The sequence below is a fragment of the Euphorbia lathyris genome, chromosome 4 (assembly GCF_963576675.1).
Source record: "Euphorbia lathyris chromosome 4, ddEupLath1.1, whole genome shotgun sequence".
In the NCBI taxonomy this organism is placed as follows: domain Eukaryota; kingdom Viridiplantae; phylum Streptophyta; class Magnoliopsida; order Malpighiales; family Euphorbiaceae; genus Euphorbia; species Euphorbia lathyris.
This window is the reverse complement of record NC_088913.1, coordinates 55,566,828-55,587,076: the sequence shown is the minus strand read 5'-3', so window position 1 is coordinate 55,587,076 and position 20,249 is coordinate 55,566,828. Positions and strand designations below refer to the sequence as shown.

Sequence of the window (20,249 nt, the reverse complement as noted above, 5' to 3'; positions counted from 1 at the left end):
TTCGTCATCACTTGGTCAGCACTCAGTGTTGCAGGCAAATCCTGTCTTCTGTCTTCGTCAGATGCCAGGTTTGTCTTATTGTGTGCGTCAGATAGTCCATGCTTCTTGAAAAGGTCATTCCGATAGATTTCTATGTCTTCTGAATTTTACTCAGAATACGACAGGTTTTGTTTCAACGCTGATCAATATTGAAGCTGACCTGACGACCACTCAGCTTGATGTAGCTGCTTCGCCTTCAAGCTTTTCTGAAGAAGACATTTTATTTCTTCAAGCTGAGTTGCATTTTATTCAGCTCCGGGTGTGTGCTTCTGCATCTGCTGACTTTATCTTGACTTTCTCTTATAGATACTTAATTCCCGTTCTTATTAATCAACTTACTCAACATTGAACAAACTCATTAGCACGATTAAATCAAAGCACTTAAATTTAATTGTTTTTAATCATGGGATTAACTTAAATAATTTTGTCAAATCAAAATCATGTGGAAAGGTGTTTCAACATCTACTACCATGGTTTTCCAATTGGCTGGGTGATTTGAGCACTACCATTTCCTCCTTTTTATATTGTATAGTAGTAATGCAAACTTTAATATGAGCAGCTGGACACCTAGGCTTCCAAATTTAAAGGCATGAAGTGGTTGCAAATTTTAATATGAGCATCTAGATACCTCGGCATGGAGATTTGAGCATTACCACCTCCTTCTTACTATTGTTGTTTTGATTTCTCTGTGGTGTGATTGCCTTTAAATTTAAGATGTATAGAGAAAAGGTTCTCTTATAAGATTTAAGATGTAATTTTGTTACCCTCATACTAATACAATATAGGTTGCGGTCGTCTACGACCAATTCAAGTGATGTTTCGATTTCTAATCCACAATTTGTACAGGATAACCATAAGGTTTTGCTTTAATTAAAAAGAAATAAATGAGAGAATTAAGACTTTTATTAATCACATAATTAATACATACAAACATTAATGATTTAATTAAAACATATATACATTAATGAAGAACAGATACATATATACATTAACCACAAAATATTATCAAAACATATATATAGTACATAAAAACAAACGAACATAAATAATATTAAACATTATCCTGATGAACAGGAATACGTCTTGCATTGGCCCTGTTGATTTTTGCTTGAATAAAGACTTGTCTTTCTTCTAGAGAAAGAAATCGTGGACCTTGATGAAATACTCGTTTAACTAGCCCTTCGTTTTCTAAAAACTCAAAGTCAAAGACGGGATATAATTCATGATCAGACTAAGGAACTGAAATTGTGCCCTTGGCACCTAAAATTATGCCAACTACTATACTCCCATACCCATCCTGCTTCGTCTTTGAACGAGAAGTGGCTATCAATCCCTCCATCAAAATCAGTGAGGAATTAACGGTGTTGCCTTGAAAAATGTCTCATAACACGTATAGATCGGTGTCACGGACAATATTACTGTGAACACGTCCAAACAAACCGTGACAGAGATACTTGTGAAGATACAACATGGAGTTCGAATTAATTGCTCGTTGAAAGCAAGACGCGGATGGAATCTCCAGAATCCTGACAACATTCTCCATATATCTCAAGAAGTCATATCTTGTTCAAGATGGTACTGAGCTGTATCCCTAGGCGGGAATCCAAACCATTCATGTAATTCGGGATATCCGAATGTGTATGCCTTTCCCCCGTTTTGGAAACTGATACGAACACGTCGTTTGTTGACGAAACGTACTGTGGAAAAGAACCTGCCCACCTAATTACCTATTACTGGGAATCGCATGGATGAAAAATTGGTCCATCCTAAGTTTGCAATGTAGCGATTCATGTCATCGCCAATTCCTAGTTCATCGTTCAGAAACTCGTCCATATACATCATGCCACAAAAGAGTACATAGCGAAAATGTAGATACCTCCGTCCCTCATCTTCATTAAATATGGGGAAACTTGCACCGTACGTGCTGAGATATCAACACATTTGCTACGAGCAAACGTATTTTTCTTACTCGTTTTTGGAGAAGAAGTCATGTTTAAGAAATATTTTTGTCTGTAACTGTAATAAATTGAAAGAAAGAAGTTTAGAAATTCTAAAGAGATGAAAAGTTAACATAATTCTGAAAATATTTCAATTTATAGGTTACTAAAACCAAAAATTATGTCTGTTAAATGTGAAAAAGGTGTCAAATTGGTACCTTTTGGGTAAAAAACTGACTTAAATTTCGAAATAGAGCAAATAACTTAGGAAAATAGAAAAAACAAAGGTGACATCACAATAATTAGGTCGTGTCGCGATCGAGATTCCTGGAATCTCGATCGCGACACGCTTTGCTTCTTAGGCAAAGACGTATGTCGAACCTATCCTAAGTCGCGGTAGAGATTCTAAAAATCTCTACGCGAGCAAAAACTTTTCCTAGTCTAATATGTTGAAAATCTCAGTTGAGATTTCAAAAATCTCTACAGGGATTTTGAGTAAAAATGTTCAAAAACTTAAAACACTTATATTTTCTGAAATAAAAGTTCAAAACATGACTTGATTGTATATATTTTTTTCAATGATAAAACCTATTTATATACTTTTTTTTTTCTAAATAAAACAAATAGTAAAAAAAATTCTAAAAATTAAAATAAGATAAACTAAAAATAAAATTAAAATTATGAACTAAAATTAAGATAAATGAAAACTAAGAATGAAAACTAAGTAAATTAATTTTCATAAAATTCGTCCACATATTCAATTGCTTGAATCAGAGCTCTTTCATAATAAATTTTACATCGATTACCGTTAACCTTAAATCGATCTCCTTTGGAAGTTTCTAATTCCAAAGCTCCATACTCAAACGTTTTATTCACCAAATATGGTCCAGTCCATCTAGACTTAAGCTTACTTGGAAATAACTTCAATCGGGAATTAAAAAGCAAAACTTTATCCCCAACATTAAAGTTTTTAACCTTAATTCTTGCATCGTGCCATTTTTTTACTTTTTCCTTATATACCCTTGCATTTTCGTAAGATAAATAGCGTAATTCATCCAACTCGTTTAAGTCGAACAAATGATTTTTACCTGCGCTTTGCAAATTATAATTAAGGGTTTTGATTGCCCAATATGCTTTATGTTCAATTCTACTAGTAAATGACAAGCTTTACCATATACTAATCTATAAGGTGTCATTCCTATAGGTGTTTTGGATGCAGTACGGTGTGCCCATAACGCATCGTTAAGTTTATATGCCTAGTCTCTCCTAGAAGATGAAACTGTTTTCTCTAATATCCATTTGAGTTCTCTATTCGAAATTTCCGCTTGACCATTCGTTTGGGGATGGTATGGCGTAGATACACGGTGGTGTACTCCGTATTTCTTCATAAGCGATTCAAGACTTCTATTTATGAAATGAGTACCTTCATCGCTTATCATTACTCTAGGGACTCCAAATCGACAAAATATTTCATTTAAAAACTTAACAACTACCTTAGAATCATTGGTCGGAGTTGCAATTGCTTCAACCCACTTTGAAACATAATCTACGGCTACTAAAATATAGGTTTTGCCAAAAGAAGGAGGAAAAGGACCCATAAAATCGATTCCTCACACGTCAAAGATTTCAACTTCCAACATGTTCGTGAGAGGCATCTCATCTTTCTTTCCTAAATTCCCGGTTCTTTGACAATTATCACAACGGATAATAAATGAATGAACATCTTTAAACAGAGTAGGCCAAAAGAATCCACATTCTAACATCCTAGCAACTGTTTTGCTTACGCCGTTCTGACCTCCATAAGAGCTTGTATGACATTCCAATATTATAGAATTATATTCAAACTCAATAATGCATCTCCTAAGCATTCCATCGCCACATGTCTTAAACAAAAATGGATCTTCCCAAAAATATTTTTTAACTTCCGAAAAGAATTTCTTCTTTTGCTGGGAATTCAATCCATCTGGAACAATATGAGCAGCAAGGTAATTAGCTATATCCGTATACCATGGTGTTACGACACATTTTACTTGCATGAGATATTCATTGGGGAAATCATCTCGTATGCCAATGGTCTCACCAATTGGACCATTTTCATTTTCAAGTCTTGATAGATGATCTGCGATAAGGTTTTCGACTCCCTTTTTATCTTTTATTTCTATGTCAAATTCTTGCAATAATAGAACCCATCTAATAAGACACGGTTTTGCATCTTTCTTAGCAAACAAATACCTTAAAGCTGCATGATCGGTGTAAATGATGACCTTAGACCCTAAAAAGTACGATCTAAACTTATCACATGCAAAAAACTACCGCTAGTATTTCTTTTTCGGTTGTTGTATAATTTAATTGTGCACCGGATAAAGTGTGACTTGCATAATATATGACATGAAGTTTCTTATCTTTCCTTTGACCTAGTACACATCCTACGGCTAAGTCACTTGCATCTCACATAATTTCGAAAGGCAAATCCCAATCGGGTTTAGCAATTATGGGTGCACTGACTAAGGCGGTTTTCAACATACTAAAGGCTTGTAAACAATCCTTGTTAAAATCAAAAGTAGAATCTTTCATAAGCAAATTAGTAAGTGGTTTGGCAATCACGAAATTTTTTTTTATAAACCTTCTATAAAAACCTACGTGTCCTAAAAATGATCTTACTCCCTTAACAGTGGTTGGTGGGGGTAAATTTTCTATTACAGAAGTTTTCGCTCTATCCACTTCTAATCATTTTTCAGAAATTTTATGTCCTAAAACTATTCCTTCGTCTACCATGAAGTGACATTTTTCCCAATTAAGTACTAGGTTCGTTTCTTCACATCTAGACAATACTTTATCTAAGTTTTGTAAACATGCATCGAAAGAATCTCCATAAACGGAAAAATCATCCATGAATACTTCCATGATATCTTCAATGAAATCATTAAAAATTGCAGCCATAGAACGTTGAAACGTTGCGGGTGCATTACATAGACCAAAAGGCATTCTTCTATAGGCAAAGGTTCCATAGGGACATGTGAAGGTTTTTTTGTCTTGGTCATCCGGGTAAATGTAAATTTGAAAGAATCCTGAATAACCATCTAGGAAACAATAAAATGCATGACCGCTATCCTTTCGATCATTTGATCAATGAAAGGTAGAGGAAAATGATCTTTCCTAGTTGCCTTGTTTAGGTTCCTATAATCTATACAAACCCACCATCATGTGGTGGTTCATGTAGGTATTAACTCACCTTTTTCATTTCTCACTACAGTCATACCTCCCTTCTTTGGTACACAATGGATCGGACTAACCCATTCACTATCCGAAATCGGATATATGATTCCATTATCCAAAAGTTTAGTAATCTCATTTTTTACTACATCTTTCATGTTCAGATTTAGGCGTCTTTACCTATCCACTTTAGGGGGCTTACCTTCTTCTAAATGAATTCTATGCATTACAATGCTAGGATTAATTCCTTTTAAGTCTAAAATTTGCCAACTTATACTACCTATCCTATTTCTAACAACTTCTTTTAACTTTTCTTCTTGTTTTTTAGTCAATTTGTTAGAGATAATTATAGGTAGAGTATCGCCTTCACCTAGAAAAGCGTATCTCAAATGGCTGGGTAATTCTTTAAGTTATAATTTAGGGGGTTTTAAAACTAAAGGTGGAATTGGTCCATCTTATCGAATCAAATTCTCTGGAGCCTTATCTTCCATTTCTTCTTCAACTATTGGTTCTATTAAATTTTCTTCTTGAACAAGGTCGTTAACACATTCGTCAACCAAATCAAGTTTCATACAAACAAATTCTTCCATAGGGTATTTCATGGCTCTATTCATATTAAACTCAATTTTGTCTTCACCCTCAAAACTACTTTTCCTTCCGACACATCGACTAATGCACGTCTCGTATTCATAAACGGTCTACCAAAAATTAGTGGACAATTAACGTCATATGCAAAGTCAAGTATAACAAAGTTGGTAAGAAAAATGAACTTATCGACTTTTACTAAAATATCATCAATTATACCATATGGTTTCTTAGTGGTTTGATCCGCAATTGCAAAACCATATTAGTACGTTTAATATCTTTTTCTAAACCTAACTTTTTGAATATAGACAATGGCATTAAGTTAATGCTCGCTCCTAAGTCACAAAGACAACTTGGAAATTCGATATCTCCCAATTTACACGGGATGGTGAAACATCCAGGGTCTTTTAGCTTAGTCGGCAAATGACTTGACACGATTGAACTACAATCTTCGGTTAACATTATAGATGAAATTCCTTCTTAACTTATTTTCTTATAAATTAAATCTTTTAAAAACTTACCATAGTTAGGAATTTGCGTTATCGCATCCATAAATGTTAAATTAATGTGCAAATTTTTCAGTTTGTCTAAAAATGTTAAAAACTGTTTGTTATAGTCCTTGTTTCGGCCTTTATGTAGAAAAGGTGGTTTTGGTGAAAATGTTTTTGCATTAGCATCAATGGGCAAACTCTTCGAATTTGCATTCTCATATGTGGACTTTGTCGTCAAATCACTTCCCTGCAAAATGTTAGTAGTATCTCCGGGCATTTCCAGACCTAAATAGTGTTTTCCCGATCTAACAGTTATAGCCTTAACTTGCTCTTTAGGATTTTCTTCCATATGGCTAGGAATACTTCCCTCTTTTCGGGATGGAATTGATTTAGCAATTTGTCCAATTTGTACTTCCAAATTATGGATGATAGATGAATGGTTTTTAATTAATTGATCAAACTTGTTCTCAATTCGTTTAAAATCGTCATCGTGGTTGTTAATTTTACCACCGATAGCATCTATAAATTTATCGATTTTAGAAGATAGTGTGCCAATGGTGTCCCTTGATTGATTTTGATAATTATTAGTTCTACTTTGATTGGCACCAGTATTGTTATTCTCTTTCCAACTAAAGTTAGGGTTATTCCTCCATCCGGGATTGTAGGTATTTGAATAAGGGTTATTGATTTGATTTTGTCACTGGACAAAATTTACCTGTTCTACCTCATCCGCACCACTATAATCCATATCAACTTGGATAGGGTTTCAATTAATATCACACGGTGTCATAAACTTGTCAATTTTGTGCGAAAGCGCAAAAAATTGGGCTTGTAACATCGCGATAGGGTTAAGATTAACTATACCTTTAACTGGTGACGAAGTCGAGGACGATGGTTTTGGAGCAACTGGTGTATGTGCACGTTCGGCAGGCCACATCCTACTGTTAATTACAATTTCCTCTAAAAGTTCTTTTGCTTCAGCAGACGTCTTCTTCATAAATAACCCTCCCGACATAGCATCCAATGAACCTCTGGTTGTGGGATTTATTCCATTATAGAATGTTTGCATTAAAAGTTCATCGGGCAAATGGTGATATGGGCATAAACGTTGAAGTTCTTTGAAACGTTCCCATGCTTCATACAAGGTTTCATTTTCATGTTGTGTGAATGATGTCAGTTCTTTTATAATTTTCGTTGTTTTGGCTAAGGGAAAATATTTTGATAAAAATGCTTGGGCTAATTGGTTCCAAGTTTGGAATGTTCCGGCCGACATAGAAGTCAACCAAACTTTAGCCCTATCCTTCAAAGTGAAAGGAAATAGACGAAGTTTGGCTGCTTCGGCAAGAACGTCCGTCATTTTGAAAGTATCACAAATTTCAAGAAAATTGGTCAAATGGGCATTAGGGTTTTCATTAGGTAGTCCATAAAATGTCACACTATTTTGTAATATATTAAGCAAGGCTGGTTTGATTTCAAATTGGTGTGCATTTATTTGGGGTCTGTTGTGTCGCTTTCTCTTCAAGCGCGACATAAGAGGTGCGACACAAGTGAGCATTTCTGTACTAACTTAATTTTAAGAATAAGAAGAATTCAAAACTCTATTGCATAAGCAAGAAAGCAACTTATAAATTTGATTATATTATGAATATGTAATAACTTATCATTTAATACAATTAACGGGATTCGAACTACAGACGATCTTTCTACGGTCGGAACATATCGCTACCTTAATCAACTTGGTGTTTTATGTTTGATAAGACGAGCTATCGATCATATCATCTATAAATCCTAATTATTTTAAGTGTTCAACAAAGTTTCCTTTGAAATATATTTTGCGTAAAAAGGTTTTTAATCGAAAACACTGGTTTATTACTTTAAAGAATATCACTAGATGAAACTTGAAAATAACAACAGTAGAAAATATATTGAATCGAAAAGGTAATTTATTAATGGACTTTGAATCGTCACAAGTTAACAGAGAAGGAGAAGTTTGGATAGCATTTTAACTAATTTGAGTTTCGGGTTGTCAATCCTTTCCTCAAACTTCGTAGACTTGTCAGACCCTGGTAGGATATGAGTAATTACACAGGAAAATATCAAAAACTAATTACAAAATGATAAAACTATTGATGGATTTACATGGTACTTTGGGAATGACCACACAAAGTCTTTAAATAGGAAAAAGAAAACCTAAAAATACTTAAGTTTACGTTACATGATTCAAATAGGATTTAACAGAGTGAATCCCACTTAAAAAGGGGTTTGAATCAGTCACTTATAATTGATTCAGAGGTCCAGCTCATCGAGCTGGGAATCTAGCTCGTCGAGTTGGACCCGTTGGCTGGCAAAAGCCAGCCTCTAGTGTCCAGCTTATCGAGCTGGACCCTAGATTGGCTTTGCCAGCCAAATCAAGGGTCAGCTCACCATGAGCTGGCTCCTAAGGGTCCCCAAACGCGAAATTCTTCTTCTTTAAGTGTTAGATGGTCTCGCCCCTTCCGTATTTGACCTGCAACATCACACTAAAACTCCAAAAACATTAGTTCTAAGGCTAAATTGATTCACTAAACTTAGGCCTTAAGTACCAAATTGATTCATAGTGACATTTGGTGAATCCATTAGCTCAAAAAGGTTAAAGGAAAATTTAGGTGAGTGCTTAACTTGGCATTATTTTATTAAAAATGACATAAAAACTGCATAAAAGTGATAAAGTGCTAAAAGAGAGCTAGAAACTAAGTAATTGATAAAAGTGAGATTAAGCACGGGAAAATGATACGAAGTTATTAAATTTAAAGCAAAAGTACCCCAAAAACTGTACCAAAAGATATGTGTTTTTTACCCCTATCATCTATCAGCCTGGAGCAAGAAGGGAGCATCCTTGCTTTTTTAGAAGTCCATTGTGTCGTTGAAGATCTCAAATCTTGGAAGTTTCTTTCCATCTATAAACCATAGGTTCTGCTTCTCCCATATAGGCGTGTGTCTCTCCCTTTACAAAAGAGATGAACTTTTTCCTGGTGTTGTTATTCTTCAGAGGGTTCTTTCCATTATTATGCTTCAACCCTAAACCGTGACGATGACGCTGTCCGGATTCGATGTTAAAAGAGACAACGCCTTGCTGTTCTTTGCCCAATCCTAACCATAGGATGAAGTTCATTTTTAGCATTGCATTTGCTACCCCAAAAGGCATATTACTGCCAAAGATGCTAGCCACTTGAAAACTCCCATAAGAAGGAAAGTCTCGCCCAGTCATTACAACAATCGGTATGGCATCTGCCTCAATAATCTCAATTCAATTGGATAACAGAAATTTGACTTTTTGATGTATAGTGGATGGTACTCCGCCAAGTTTATAAAACCAAGGTCGACCTAGTAATAGAAAGAAGGTGATCGCAATGTGATAGGGGTCAAAACCCTTATCTTTAGGTACGATTTTTAGGATAGTTTTGATTAGTTTTCGTTCAATAAGCGAGCATTTCTCGCACTTTTATGAATGTGTGCGTGTTATTTCGTTTTAGTACATGTTTTATGTACTTTTGTAGTTTCTAGCCGTTTCTGATTGTTTTCAGGCAAAATATTGCCAAAATAGCACACATGTGAACTACACCTTATTTATTTCGGCTAATTGATCAACCAAAGGTTGCACCAAATGGAGTTTTTACTCAAATCTAATGACTAGTGGGTCAATTTAGCCTTCAGACTAATGTTTTTTGGAGTTCATATGCATGTGCAGGTTGAACGGGATCAAATTCGGACTGAAATCATATCTTGGAGATCCCTGACAGTCGCTCGATGAACTGGGCATCACCAGCCCGTCGAACTGGCCTTTGCAGGCCAGCTCGGTGAGTTGGCCATCCGGGGCCAGCTCGACAAGCTGGCATGTGGGAATCAGCTAAAATGCTGATTCCCAGCCCTATGACTCCACGATTTTGCCTCCACTCTTCCACATGCATTGGGAAACAAGTTTGACTAGGTTTAGACACGAAACTACAACTATAAATAGGACTTTGTAACATTGTATTAGATATCTTTAGTTTTGTGTAAAGAAACCCTAGCCCCCAACCTTGAAAAATCATCATCCTTCCTTCGTCTGCCATTGAAGAACACCAACCTCCGTGCTTCAAGAGGATTATTCAAGGCTTCCATCCTTCAAATCCTAGGAAGACGTATGCACTGGTCGACAGGTTCCCTGAAATGGATTTCTTTCTCTTTTATATCTGTTTGCCTCTAATCCATTCTATGAATCCTAGGCTAATTGTATCTTCGTGACAATACTTTCTTCATCTTTAATATTAATCTAAGTTTTGTTTTATTCAATTGATTGTTATCGCTTTTCTAAGTCTTACGCTTTGCCTTTCTGGGTTAACTCATTCATAAATCCAAATATCGTCTATGCACATATTACGAGCTGAATCTGACTAAGCCAGAGCCTATAAGATTGACAACCTTATGGTAGATTAAGCCCAAATTTCTGAGCCTTAGAGCTAGTTTCGGCCTTACAAGGGAATCAAGCGGTAGGAACCATAGAAGGATAAGTAGGGTTAATCGCCTTAGGCACAAGTGACTCGGTTTAGGTTAACAATTAAATGTTAAAATAGGATCGGAATTGATATTATCGTATCACCCCATATCATTCTAGGTTAATTTACCTTGCTAAAGATCACTTAGGAGTGGATTTAACTTAATTAGGAGTAGTTTAACTTAAAACCATCAATCTCAGACCCCCCATAGCCTAGATAACATTAGAAGCCTAGTAGTTTAGTACTTGCGGTATAAATCAGGTGGATTCGATACCAGGACTTGTCCAGATTATTACTTGATAATGACAGGGTAATCTTATCCCTTAGTGAGTCTCTAGAGCGACTGCTCAGAGGTGCATCAAAATGTCCAGCATTGTGAATTCCACGCATGTTTCAAAGTGTCGCCAGTAAATGGTTGACCCAGCTTTATCCGTAGCACATAAAGAATGGTGTTCGTTCGGTTATAGAGTGGGGTGTGGTGCGATAAGACCATAGTGTGGTCGATCCAGCTTTATCCTTATGCATTAAGGAGAGCATTGAGCCCCCTTATAATGGTGCAGTTGGTGACCTCAGTGAGACCATTACTTTGGGGGTATGCTACAGAGGTGAATCACTGTTGTATTCCTCATCGTTAGCAGAATTTATGGAAGGGGGTGCAGTCGAACTATTTTCCATTGTCCATGAGGAATGAATGGGGGATGCCAAATTGATCCAAAACATAGTTGTGGAGGAAAGAGATGATGTTGGCAGCTTAGATGATGGCTAGTGGTTGCCCTTCGACCCATTTAGTGAAGTGATCAATGGAGATAATGATGATGTATTATCGATGTCTTGAAGCCTTGGGAAATAGTCTCGGGATATCTACCCTTTAGAGTGCCAAGGGCTAAGAAGAAATGCTTCCGTTAAAAGTTACTGACGACACCGTGTGAGTGTTCATGTAGATCTGATAGTTGTGACATCTTCGAATGATGGTGTTGGCATCTTCATCCATTGTTGGCTAGTATAGTTTTTGGAGGCGAGCTTTCCTCCTTAGTGAGACACGCACACGCCCTCATGTATTTCGTAGAGGCAGTGATCACCCTCTTCTAGGGAGATGCATTTCATCCGAGGGTGAGTGATGGACCATCGACAAAGAATCCCTTTGTGGACCGCATAACTCTATGATATACATAATACAAATGATAAGTAAGGCTTTTGTCTTATCACTAGGAAGCATGCCATAAATAATGTAGTGGATAATGGGCGTTCTCCATCCGCCCAGCTACACGTCGTCATTCTCAAGGAAGGGAATTGGGGATTCAAGAATGGCTGGGTAGTATGATGTTTTCATGAACAGGTCATTGGTTATTGTCATTATGCCGGCGGCGGCTGCAACGATCACGTCGACCTCAACATTTTCCTTCCCGGGTACTAAGAGGGTGGAGAAGTTGGTACCTTTGTTACACAGTTGGTCGATGAGCGGTCACATTTTTTCTAGGTATTTGACCATGATGTCATCCTTGGCTTGGTAGGTGTTGTCGAGGTGGTTGACCACCAGCTTGGAGTCTATGTAGACTATTACCTTGCCGCAGGCGAGGAGATTGGCCAAACGTAACCTTGTGATGAGAGCTTCATATTCAGTTTGGTTGTTGGTAATAGGAAAGGTGAGCCAGAGGGTGTAGTTAATGAGAGAGTGGGATGGTCCTCGGATGGAGATGTCGACGCTCGCTCGGTTATTGTCGTATCTGTCGATGCTAATGTGCCATTTGGGAATGTTGGGGTCACTGGGCGGGTTGTCAAATGTTCTAGTGAACACTACTGACGTGTTAGTCAATTTTCTTAATTTTTGCTTTAACCATATAAAAAATATATCATCCTTCACAAAATAAAATAAAATCTCATTATTCCCCTATTTGCAAATAGAAGAAAATGCAAGAGTTTTTTTTTTTTTTTTTTGAAGTACAAATGCAAGAGTTTTATTTCATGTGTAATTTCACATTTTTTACTTACAGATATATTAATGGATTAATTTTTTTTTTTTAAAAAAACTCTTGTAGTTTCGCTAATATGTATATGGTTGTTTGAGTTTTTTTTATTGAAAAAAGAGGATTAAGGTTGTCACCACAAAGTTGCAAATTAAAGACTTATAAGTTGATATCAATGCAAATCAAAGACTTATAAGTTGATATTGTCAATTTATGTGTTGATGAATTTCAAAGTAGAAAATTCCAAAATTAATTATGTTTTAATACTTTTTAATTCTAAGGTTATTTATAATTAATAGGTTAGGTGAGAGACATTAGGGTAAACTTCAAATAAAACCCCCTGTAGTTTTACTAATTTTTAAATAAAAGACTGTGGTTTACTTTTTGTCAAAACGATAATTGATGTTTTCAATTTTAGCAAAATAAGGACTTTTACTACTAATATTCTAAACAATTTTAATTCTTCAACTTTTTTATTTTGAGATTGTTTAGATGATGTTTGATAAAAAGAGAAAGTTAATGTTTAGAGAGAGAACGTTCTAAAAAAGATGATTTTCGAAAATCGAAAATGTAGTTCCATAAAAAATAGGGTTAAGGTGCAAAAATACCCCTAACGTTTTGGGCCAGGAGCAATTTTACCCATAACGTCTAAAATAGTGCAATTTTACCCCTAACGTTGGAAGCCAAGAGCAATTTTACCCATAACGTTAATAAATTGGGTCAATTTGAGAAATAATTCATCGAACTGTCTTCTCAGTTATGAATCTTGTCATCTACACTTCATACGTGTGTCACTTTTTCAGTAACAAAGCATAAACAAACATTGGGATGTGAAAAAAATAAAAAAAAATATACTTTCTTTTTGTACGAATTAGATAAAATAAATTCAAAAAATTCACCGAATTTATAAATATTAATCTCAAATTCTATTATTAAATTATAAAAAACATGAAATCCTTTTTTCAGAACAAATTGTTATGCAATTGGTGCTGAATAAGGAACAAAAATATTTGTGTTTTATAATAGTGTCTGAAATTGACCCAATTTATTAACGTTAGGGGTAAAATTGCTCTTGACTTCCAACGTTAGGGGCAAAATTGCACCATTTTAGACGTTAGGGGTAAAATTGCTCCTAACGCAAAACGTTAGGGGTATTTTTGCACCTTAACCCTAAAAAATATGACGTTGAACAATTTTAATTCTTAAAAAATTTCATTTTCAGGTCATTAAAGATGGTTTTAATAGCATTATTCCAAGTACGAAACCTCAATCCTCGTTTTGACAAAAAGTAAAACACAGTCTTTTATCTGAAAATTAGTGAAACCACGGGGTTTTATTTGAAATTTACCTTAAAAATTATTGATTTGCAATGGACAATAACCTTAGGAGCGGTCTCTTGACAAATAAATTGGCAGAGGAAAACTTGCCCCAATACACCCTTGTGGTTGGACCCCTCCCCGGACCTTCGCTCACCGGGGACGCGTAGTGCGACCGGGCCGCCTTTTTAACCCTGTATTAATTTAATTGGATAATTAATTTATTAGTCCCTATATTTTGACAAAACACACTGTTTAGTCCCTGTATTTTCATAAACACATGGTAAGGTCCCTAACCTTTTTTTCAATGAACTGTTTAGTCCTTCCTTCTATTTGTTAGATTTTTTTTACTGTTTATGACTTCGGAAATGACTAAATTACCTTTTACTATTTACCTTCAAACTTTAGAAGAGAAAATCCAATTTAAAAGAAGAAGCTATTTGTATGGAGAACAAGAAAAAAAAAAGACCCAATGCTTACGAATTTGAACGATTAAGAAGAAAATAAAAAAGAAGAACACTGAAAGTTGATTTCAGATGTATTAGAGTTTAAAGGAAAGGAAAAGAAGAACGCAAATCTAAATTGACTAACAAAATCTTCATGAGAGTCTAACGACAGGGACTAAACAGTTCACCAATAAAAACGTTAGGGACTAAACAGTTCATCGTGAAAAAGGTTAGGGACTTTATCATGTGTTTTTGAAAATACAGGGACTAAACAATGTGTTTTGTCAAAATATAGGACTAATAAATTAATTACCCAATTTAATTTACATCATGTTTGGGATCAAACAAGCCTTTCAAAATCTTCTTTCCATCCCCCTTATCAATCAATTTGGACGTTCATATCCATGGGCGTTGACCTGACAATCTTCGAAACCCTAATTCCATCTCGTTTTCTTTCCTTTACCATCCCTCATCCCACTCTTCCCTCCGTCGTCCTCCGAGTTGCCGTTCTCGATTCACCCTCGCAACCCACTGACTCGTCCCAAGTTGCCGCTATTTTTGTTCCTGAAAACCGCGAATCAGACTGGGTCTTTTCCACTGAATTTGGTCACCTCCAGCTCCTCCTATCCTCTCCTGGTATCTCACGGCTCATATTGATAGGCAAGAACCCCCCCGATTCATTACTTGTTTCCTACAATAAAGTAATTGCTAGAGAAAACCATTTTCTGGAACATATTTCGGATAGATTAAGACCTCTTCTTATTGCCTTATCTCTGAAGGTTCCTGTTGGAGAGAGGATCTACGATGTACCCATTTTGGATTACGAAGATAATTTGATTTCTAGTGTGGTTTTAGAGAAATGTGTTGGGTCTTTTGTGGGTGAAATGCTTGTTGAAGATGTTGAAATAGCGACTGACATTGAATTGGGTGTTAACTGTAGAAAACGAGAGTTTAGGAGGAGATTGAGGTTTAAAAGAATGCCAAACTTGATTCAAACAGAGATTAGAATTCTTCCTCAAACAGAGTCTACTTCAGATCATTCGAGAATGCTCACGGAAGTAGACTTTAGGCCTCATATTGGAGATTTGGTGCATCCGTACTTAATTCCAATGGTGGCTGGTCTCTCACTGCTTGGTTTTCATATTGAGGATAAGATTCAAAACGGGGTTAAGCCTAAAGCTTTATGTTTAGGTGTTGGTGGTGGGGCTTTGCTCAGTTTTTTGAAGGCCCGATTGGATTTTGAAGTTTTTGGTATAGAAATGGATGCAGAGGTTTTAAGGATTGCTAGACAGTACTTTGCATTGCAAGATTGTGGATTTAAGATCTTTGTTGGGGATGCCATAGAAATTTTACAGAGATTGGCCTGTCATAGTAGATCCTCAGATCTGGTTCCTAATAAGGTTGAGTTGGATCTTTTTAAAAATTCAACCCATTTTGGTACTCAGTTCGATGTCATTATGGTTGATTTGGATTCCTGTGATGCCAGGAGTGGCATTAGTACTCCACCATTGGAGTTCATTGAGAGGCATATTCTTTTGGCTGCAAGTTCTATTCTTTGTGATTTTGGAATTCTGATTCTGAATGTAATCCCTCCAAGCAGGTCATTCTATGATGCACTCATAAATTTGTTCCGGGAGTTTTTCCATGAGTTGTATGAAATTGATGTTGGAAATGGAGAGAATTTTGTACTTGTTGCAAAAAGAGTACCTGTTTTCTCGGCCATCAGCAATACGCAAAATAACTTTTTAGAGAAACTTAAGAATGTCCTTTCTGGAAAATACTTGGATTCAATAAAGAAAATTTGAGGCATTGTGACATCAATGTTGTTTGACCAAATTATACTCTCAAGATGTTACCTGAAGGTGAAGTGTGCATATGATTATGAGGAGTATTTCAGTTTTGAACTCAGAAGAACATTTACTTGTGTCATGTAATGTAAGTGAAATTTACAAGACAATTTAGCAATGACTTTCTTTCACATTGTTTTTACATTACATGTAATGTTCTGGTGTTAATATTCTGATTGGATTAGAACATAATGATGAAGTGAAGGTTGAAATCTTTTCTTTTTGTCCATATGCAGGAATTACTTCGGTTGATGTGGCCTTTGGATATTAAAGCAGTTGCATTTCATGTGCTGGAGAGGTGATGTTTTATAGGTTTTATTAGAAGATTTTAATTTTTCCCAAAGCTCTAGCTGGTGGATTTTGTTTTCCCTGTTAGCTATATTACTAAACATGGCAGTTTGCAATGAGAGCCAGTTCGTTTAGTTTGGACTTTTTGGATGGTTTTAGTCTTTTAGATCTTGCCTATACAGTAAAACCTCTATATAGGAATACGTTTGGGACCGGACAATTTGTATAACAATTGGGAGGTTATTCTTATATAGAGTTTGGTACCAAAAAAAAAAAATCAACACTTAAAGTTTATAAATTTAACAACAATAAGAACTCTCTGATTGGAAGAGTTTTGAGTTTAGTTTAATAAAACAAATTAATGTTTAGCATATCAAGTCTACGAGTTTTATTTCCAATACCTAAAGAATTGGAAGAGTTTTGAGTTTAGTTTCCAATACATAAAGAAAAGAGTTTTATGGGAAAATGGTAAGAATTTATAGTTAAAGTTGGAATTTGTGTGCCAACTCATATTTAATCTCAATAATTTTTAAATTTTTTAATAAATTTTGTTTAAATCCTTAATACATATATACATTATTTACATAATTATTCCTATATAGAGGTATAGTTTCTAAAGGTGGGACTTGGATTATGTATAACAATTAACATTTGGGAGGTTATTCTTATTTATAACCGGCCCAAGTTGGGACCGAAATTTTTTATAACAAATTGGAGGTTATTCTTATATAGAGTATTCCTATATAGAGGTTTTACTGTATTAGCTGAATAATGTTTCATACCCATCTAATTTTGGTTTTGTTTATTTTGCTGTTAGGTTTCACATGTCTGTAAGTGAAGTTGATACAGGAGGTGGGATAGGGATAAAAAAACACGAGATAAGTTATCCCGTGTTTGTTTGGGAGATAGAAGAGTGAGACAGATGAGGGATAAGTTTCTTATTCCTCAAATCCTATACCCAAGAGGGGGTGGTATAAGGATGTGGGATAAGCTCCTGCGATTTTAATAGGATGGAAAAGTCCATCTTATCCCTCAAATTAATGCTATGTAGTTTAAATAAGGTTAAAATAGTAAAATTTATTATTTTTATCTCTGTCCCTATCCCACGTACCAAACATTAAATAATAATTCCCAACTATCATATTTTTTTCTTATCCCAACCGTTTATCCTTATTCCTATCACAATTTTTATCCTTATCCCTATCCCATCTATCCCAGTAGAATACGAAATGCTCCTTGAGGAGATAAATTTTTGCATGATTGGAATCTCCTTCTTAAGGTCAAACAGAAGTTTGTTATTTGGAAGCAATAGAGGAACTTGTTTACAAGTTGCAACATAAGATACACCATTTTGGAACTGCTTTTTGCTGTTTTGCTCCAAACAACTCAAAAGTATTAAACAGCAGTCCTGTTTCTATCAGCAGCATTTTAGATGAAATAACCATGTATTAAACAGCAGCTCATAGCTGATTAAGGAGCTCCTGTACTTGTCCATATCTTTGATGAAATAATGAAAGATAAATACACAAATTGGAGAAACATGGATTCATTTTAAATTAAATAGGCTAACAATTAATAAAAGGGTAAAGTCAAGAAAAATAACTGTGCTTTTAACTTTTTTGTCAAACTAAACTAGGTTTTCCTTTGCGATAAGGAGATAACTTGAGGTTTTTCGCTTTACTAAAAACAAGAATGTTAATGATCTCAAAATTCAAAGATTCAAAGATTTTATGATATTTTAAGCGATTTTAATTTTTCAATTTTTTAATTTTGAAGTCATTTAGTTGTTGTTTGGCGAAAAAAAAGTGTTTTTGAGAGATAAATCTCTAAAAATGATGATTTTAGAAAATAAAAAATTTGTTTTCATAGTAAATAAGGTATTAAACAACTTTAATTTTTGAAATTTTTCATTTTGAGATCGTTAATGGTCATTTTATAGTGTTAAACTAAACGATTATCGTTTTTAGCAAAACGAAAACTTTAGCGCTTGTTTGGACAAAACAATTTATTCATATACCAGTTTGATAAAAAGTGAACATATGAGTATTTTTTTTTTACTTTACCCTTAATAAAACTTAGGGGTAAATTTCACTTATGGTGTACAAACTTTACCCTAATTCACACTTTGGTGTACAGACATCAATTTGTCACACTAATATATACGTACTTAGGGGTGACCTCCCACTATGGTATATGGCCGGTTAAAATAACCGGTCAACGCTCAGTCAACGCGCCACCTCAGCTTTGACCGGTCAAAAAATAATAAAAAATTCAACCACTAATATAAAATTACTATTGTACCCTCTTCTTCTTTTCCCTTTCCCTTCCCCTTCCCCTTCTCCTCTCCCTTTCTCTCACTAACTCTCTCCATCTTATTTCTTTTCTTAAGATTGGTGAATGGTTATTTTAGCACTCCTACTTACTTGTGAATGGTTATTTTAATTTGGGATTAAGCTTTTTGTTTAATTAATTATGGTGATTTGTGTTTCTTTAGGTTTCGGTGTTAGATTAAGCTTAAGAGATATTGCATATATGGGTAAGCCCATCTCTGTTGTGGATTTTTCAATTTTGATGTTCATTCATCAATATTGATTGACAAAAAAACTCAAGCTCGAGTTAGAGAATGGATTCGAGAAATGATGAGAACGGGAAAAATTTGAAAATTGTGGAATCGAATGGTGCTAAACCACCGGTATCTTCCAACACTACTGCATGAGAAGGACGTTTTTGAGCAATGAAAATCCCCAGAAGAAATTGCAGGACATCTTATCTGCTCTTTCCAATAGGCGTAAGTTTTTCAATTTCGGCTCTGCATCTGCCAAATTCAGACGATTGGCTCAGGATAGAGATGATATATCATGTTTTGTGTCTTCGAGCAGCCATGAAAATGATCAATGAATGACAAATTTTGAAGAGCAACTTTTGGGAGGATCTATGAAAGGGAAGAAGGTGATAAAAGTTTTGGAGTGTTACCCGATTCTTTTTCACCGCATTTTTACCCAATTCTTCGGTCCAGTTCTTGAATTGTGACAAATATGTTGTGGGTTGAATATGCTTTTTTTTTTATAGATTTCTTAAGAAAAGAAATAAGATGGAGAGAGTTAGTGAGAGAAAGGGAGAGGAGAAGGGGAAGGGAAAGGAGGAAGAAAGAAGAAGAAGGTATAATAGTAATTTTATGTTAGTGATTGAATTTTTTTTTACTTTTTGACCGGTCAAAGCTGAGGTGGCACGTTGACTGGGCGTTGACCGGTTATTTTAACCGGCCATATACCATAGTGGGAGGTCACCCCTAAGTACGTATATATTAGTGTGACAAATTGAAATCTGTACACCAAAGTGTGAATTAGGGTAAAGTTTGTATACCATGAGTGAAATTTACCCTAAAACTTAGGATGCTAGTTTTGTTACATTTATATAACTTACTTTTTTATTGATTAAAATATGTACATTTTGGTTATTTTACATACTAACTGTAATATTTAATCATAGTTTTACCGAACATTAATATTCAATTTAATAAACAGGTCAACCGAACAAGACTTACATAAAACATAACGAAGAAAAATCTCAAATTATATTTCTTACTAGAAAAACTTATAAAATTTGCTT

General features: G+C 35.1%; 1 protein-coding gene and 1 non-coding gene across 4 annotated transcripts; both read left to right on the top strand.

Moving 5' to 3' along the window:
* The first annotated feature begins 7,350 nt into the window (after positions 1–7,350).
* On the top strand, positions 7,351–7,457 carry LOC136228390 (small nucleolar RNA R71). Its single transcript, XR_010688707.1, has one exon. It is a non-coding gene; the product is annotated as a small nucleolar RNA R71 (small nucleolar RNA).
* A 7,408-nt stretch (positions 7,458–14,865) lies between these two features.
* On the top strand, positions 14,866–19,974 carry LOC136227416 (uncharacterized). Of its 3 annotated transcripts, none has more exons than XM_066016074.1 (3): positions 14,866–16,440; positions 16,589–16,650; positions 19,135–19,974. In XM_066016074.1, the coding sequence occupies exon 1, from the start codon at positions 14,910–14,912 to the stop codon at positions 16,308–16,310; it is 1,401 nt and encodes a 466-aa protein (XP_065872146.1). In that variant the 5' UTR covers positions 14,866–14,909; the 3' UTR covers positions 16,311–16,440; positions 16,589–16,650; positions 19,135–19,974. The 3 variants fall into 3 exon arrangements, with proteins under 3 accessions (XP_065872146.1, XP_065872147.1, XP_065872145.1); XM_066016075.1 differs by lacking the exon at positions 19,135–19,974 and adding an exon at positions 17,458–18,614; XM_066016073.1 differs by lacking the exon at positions 19,135–19,974 and having other exon boundaries at positions 16,589–16,783.
* Positions 19,975–20,249: the final 275 nt, after the last annotated feature.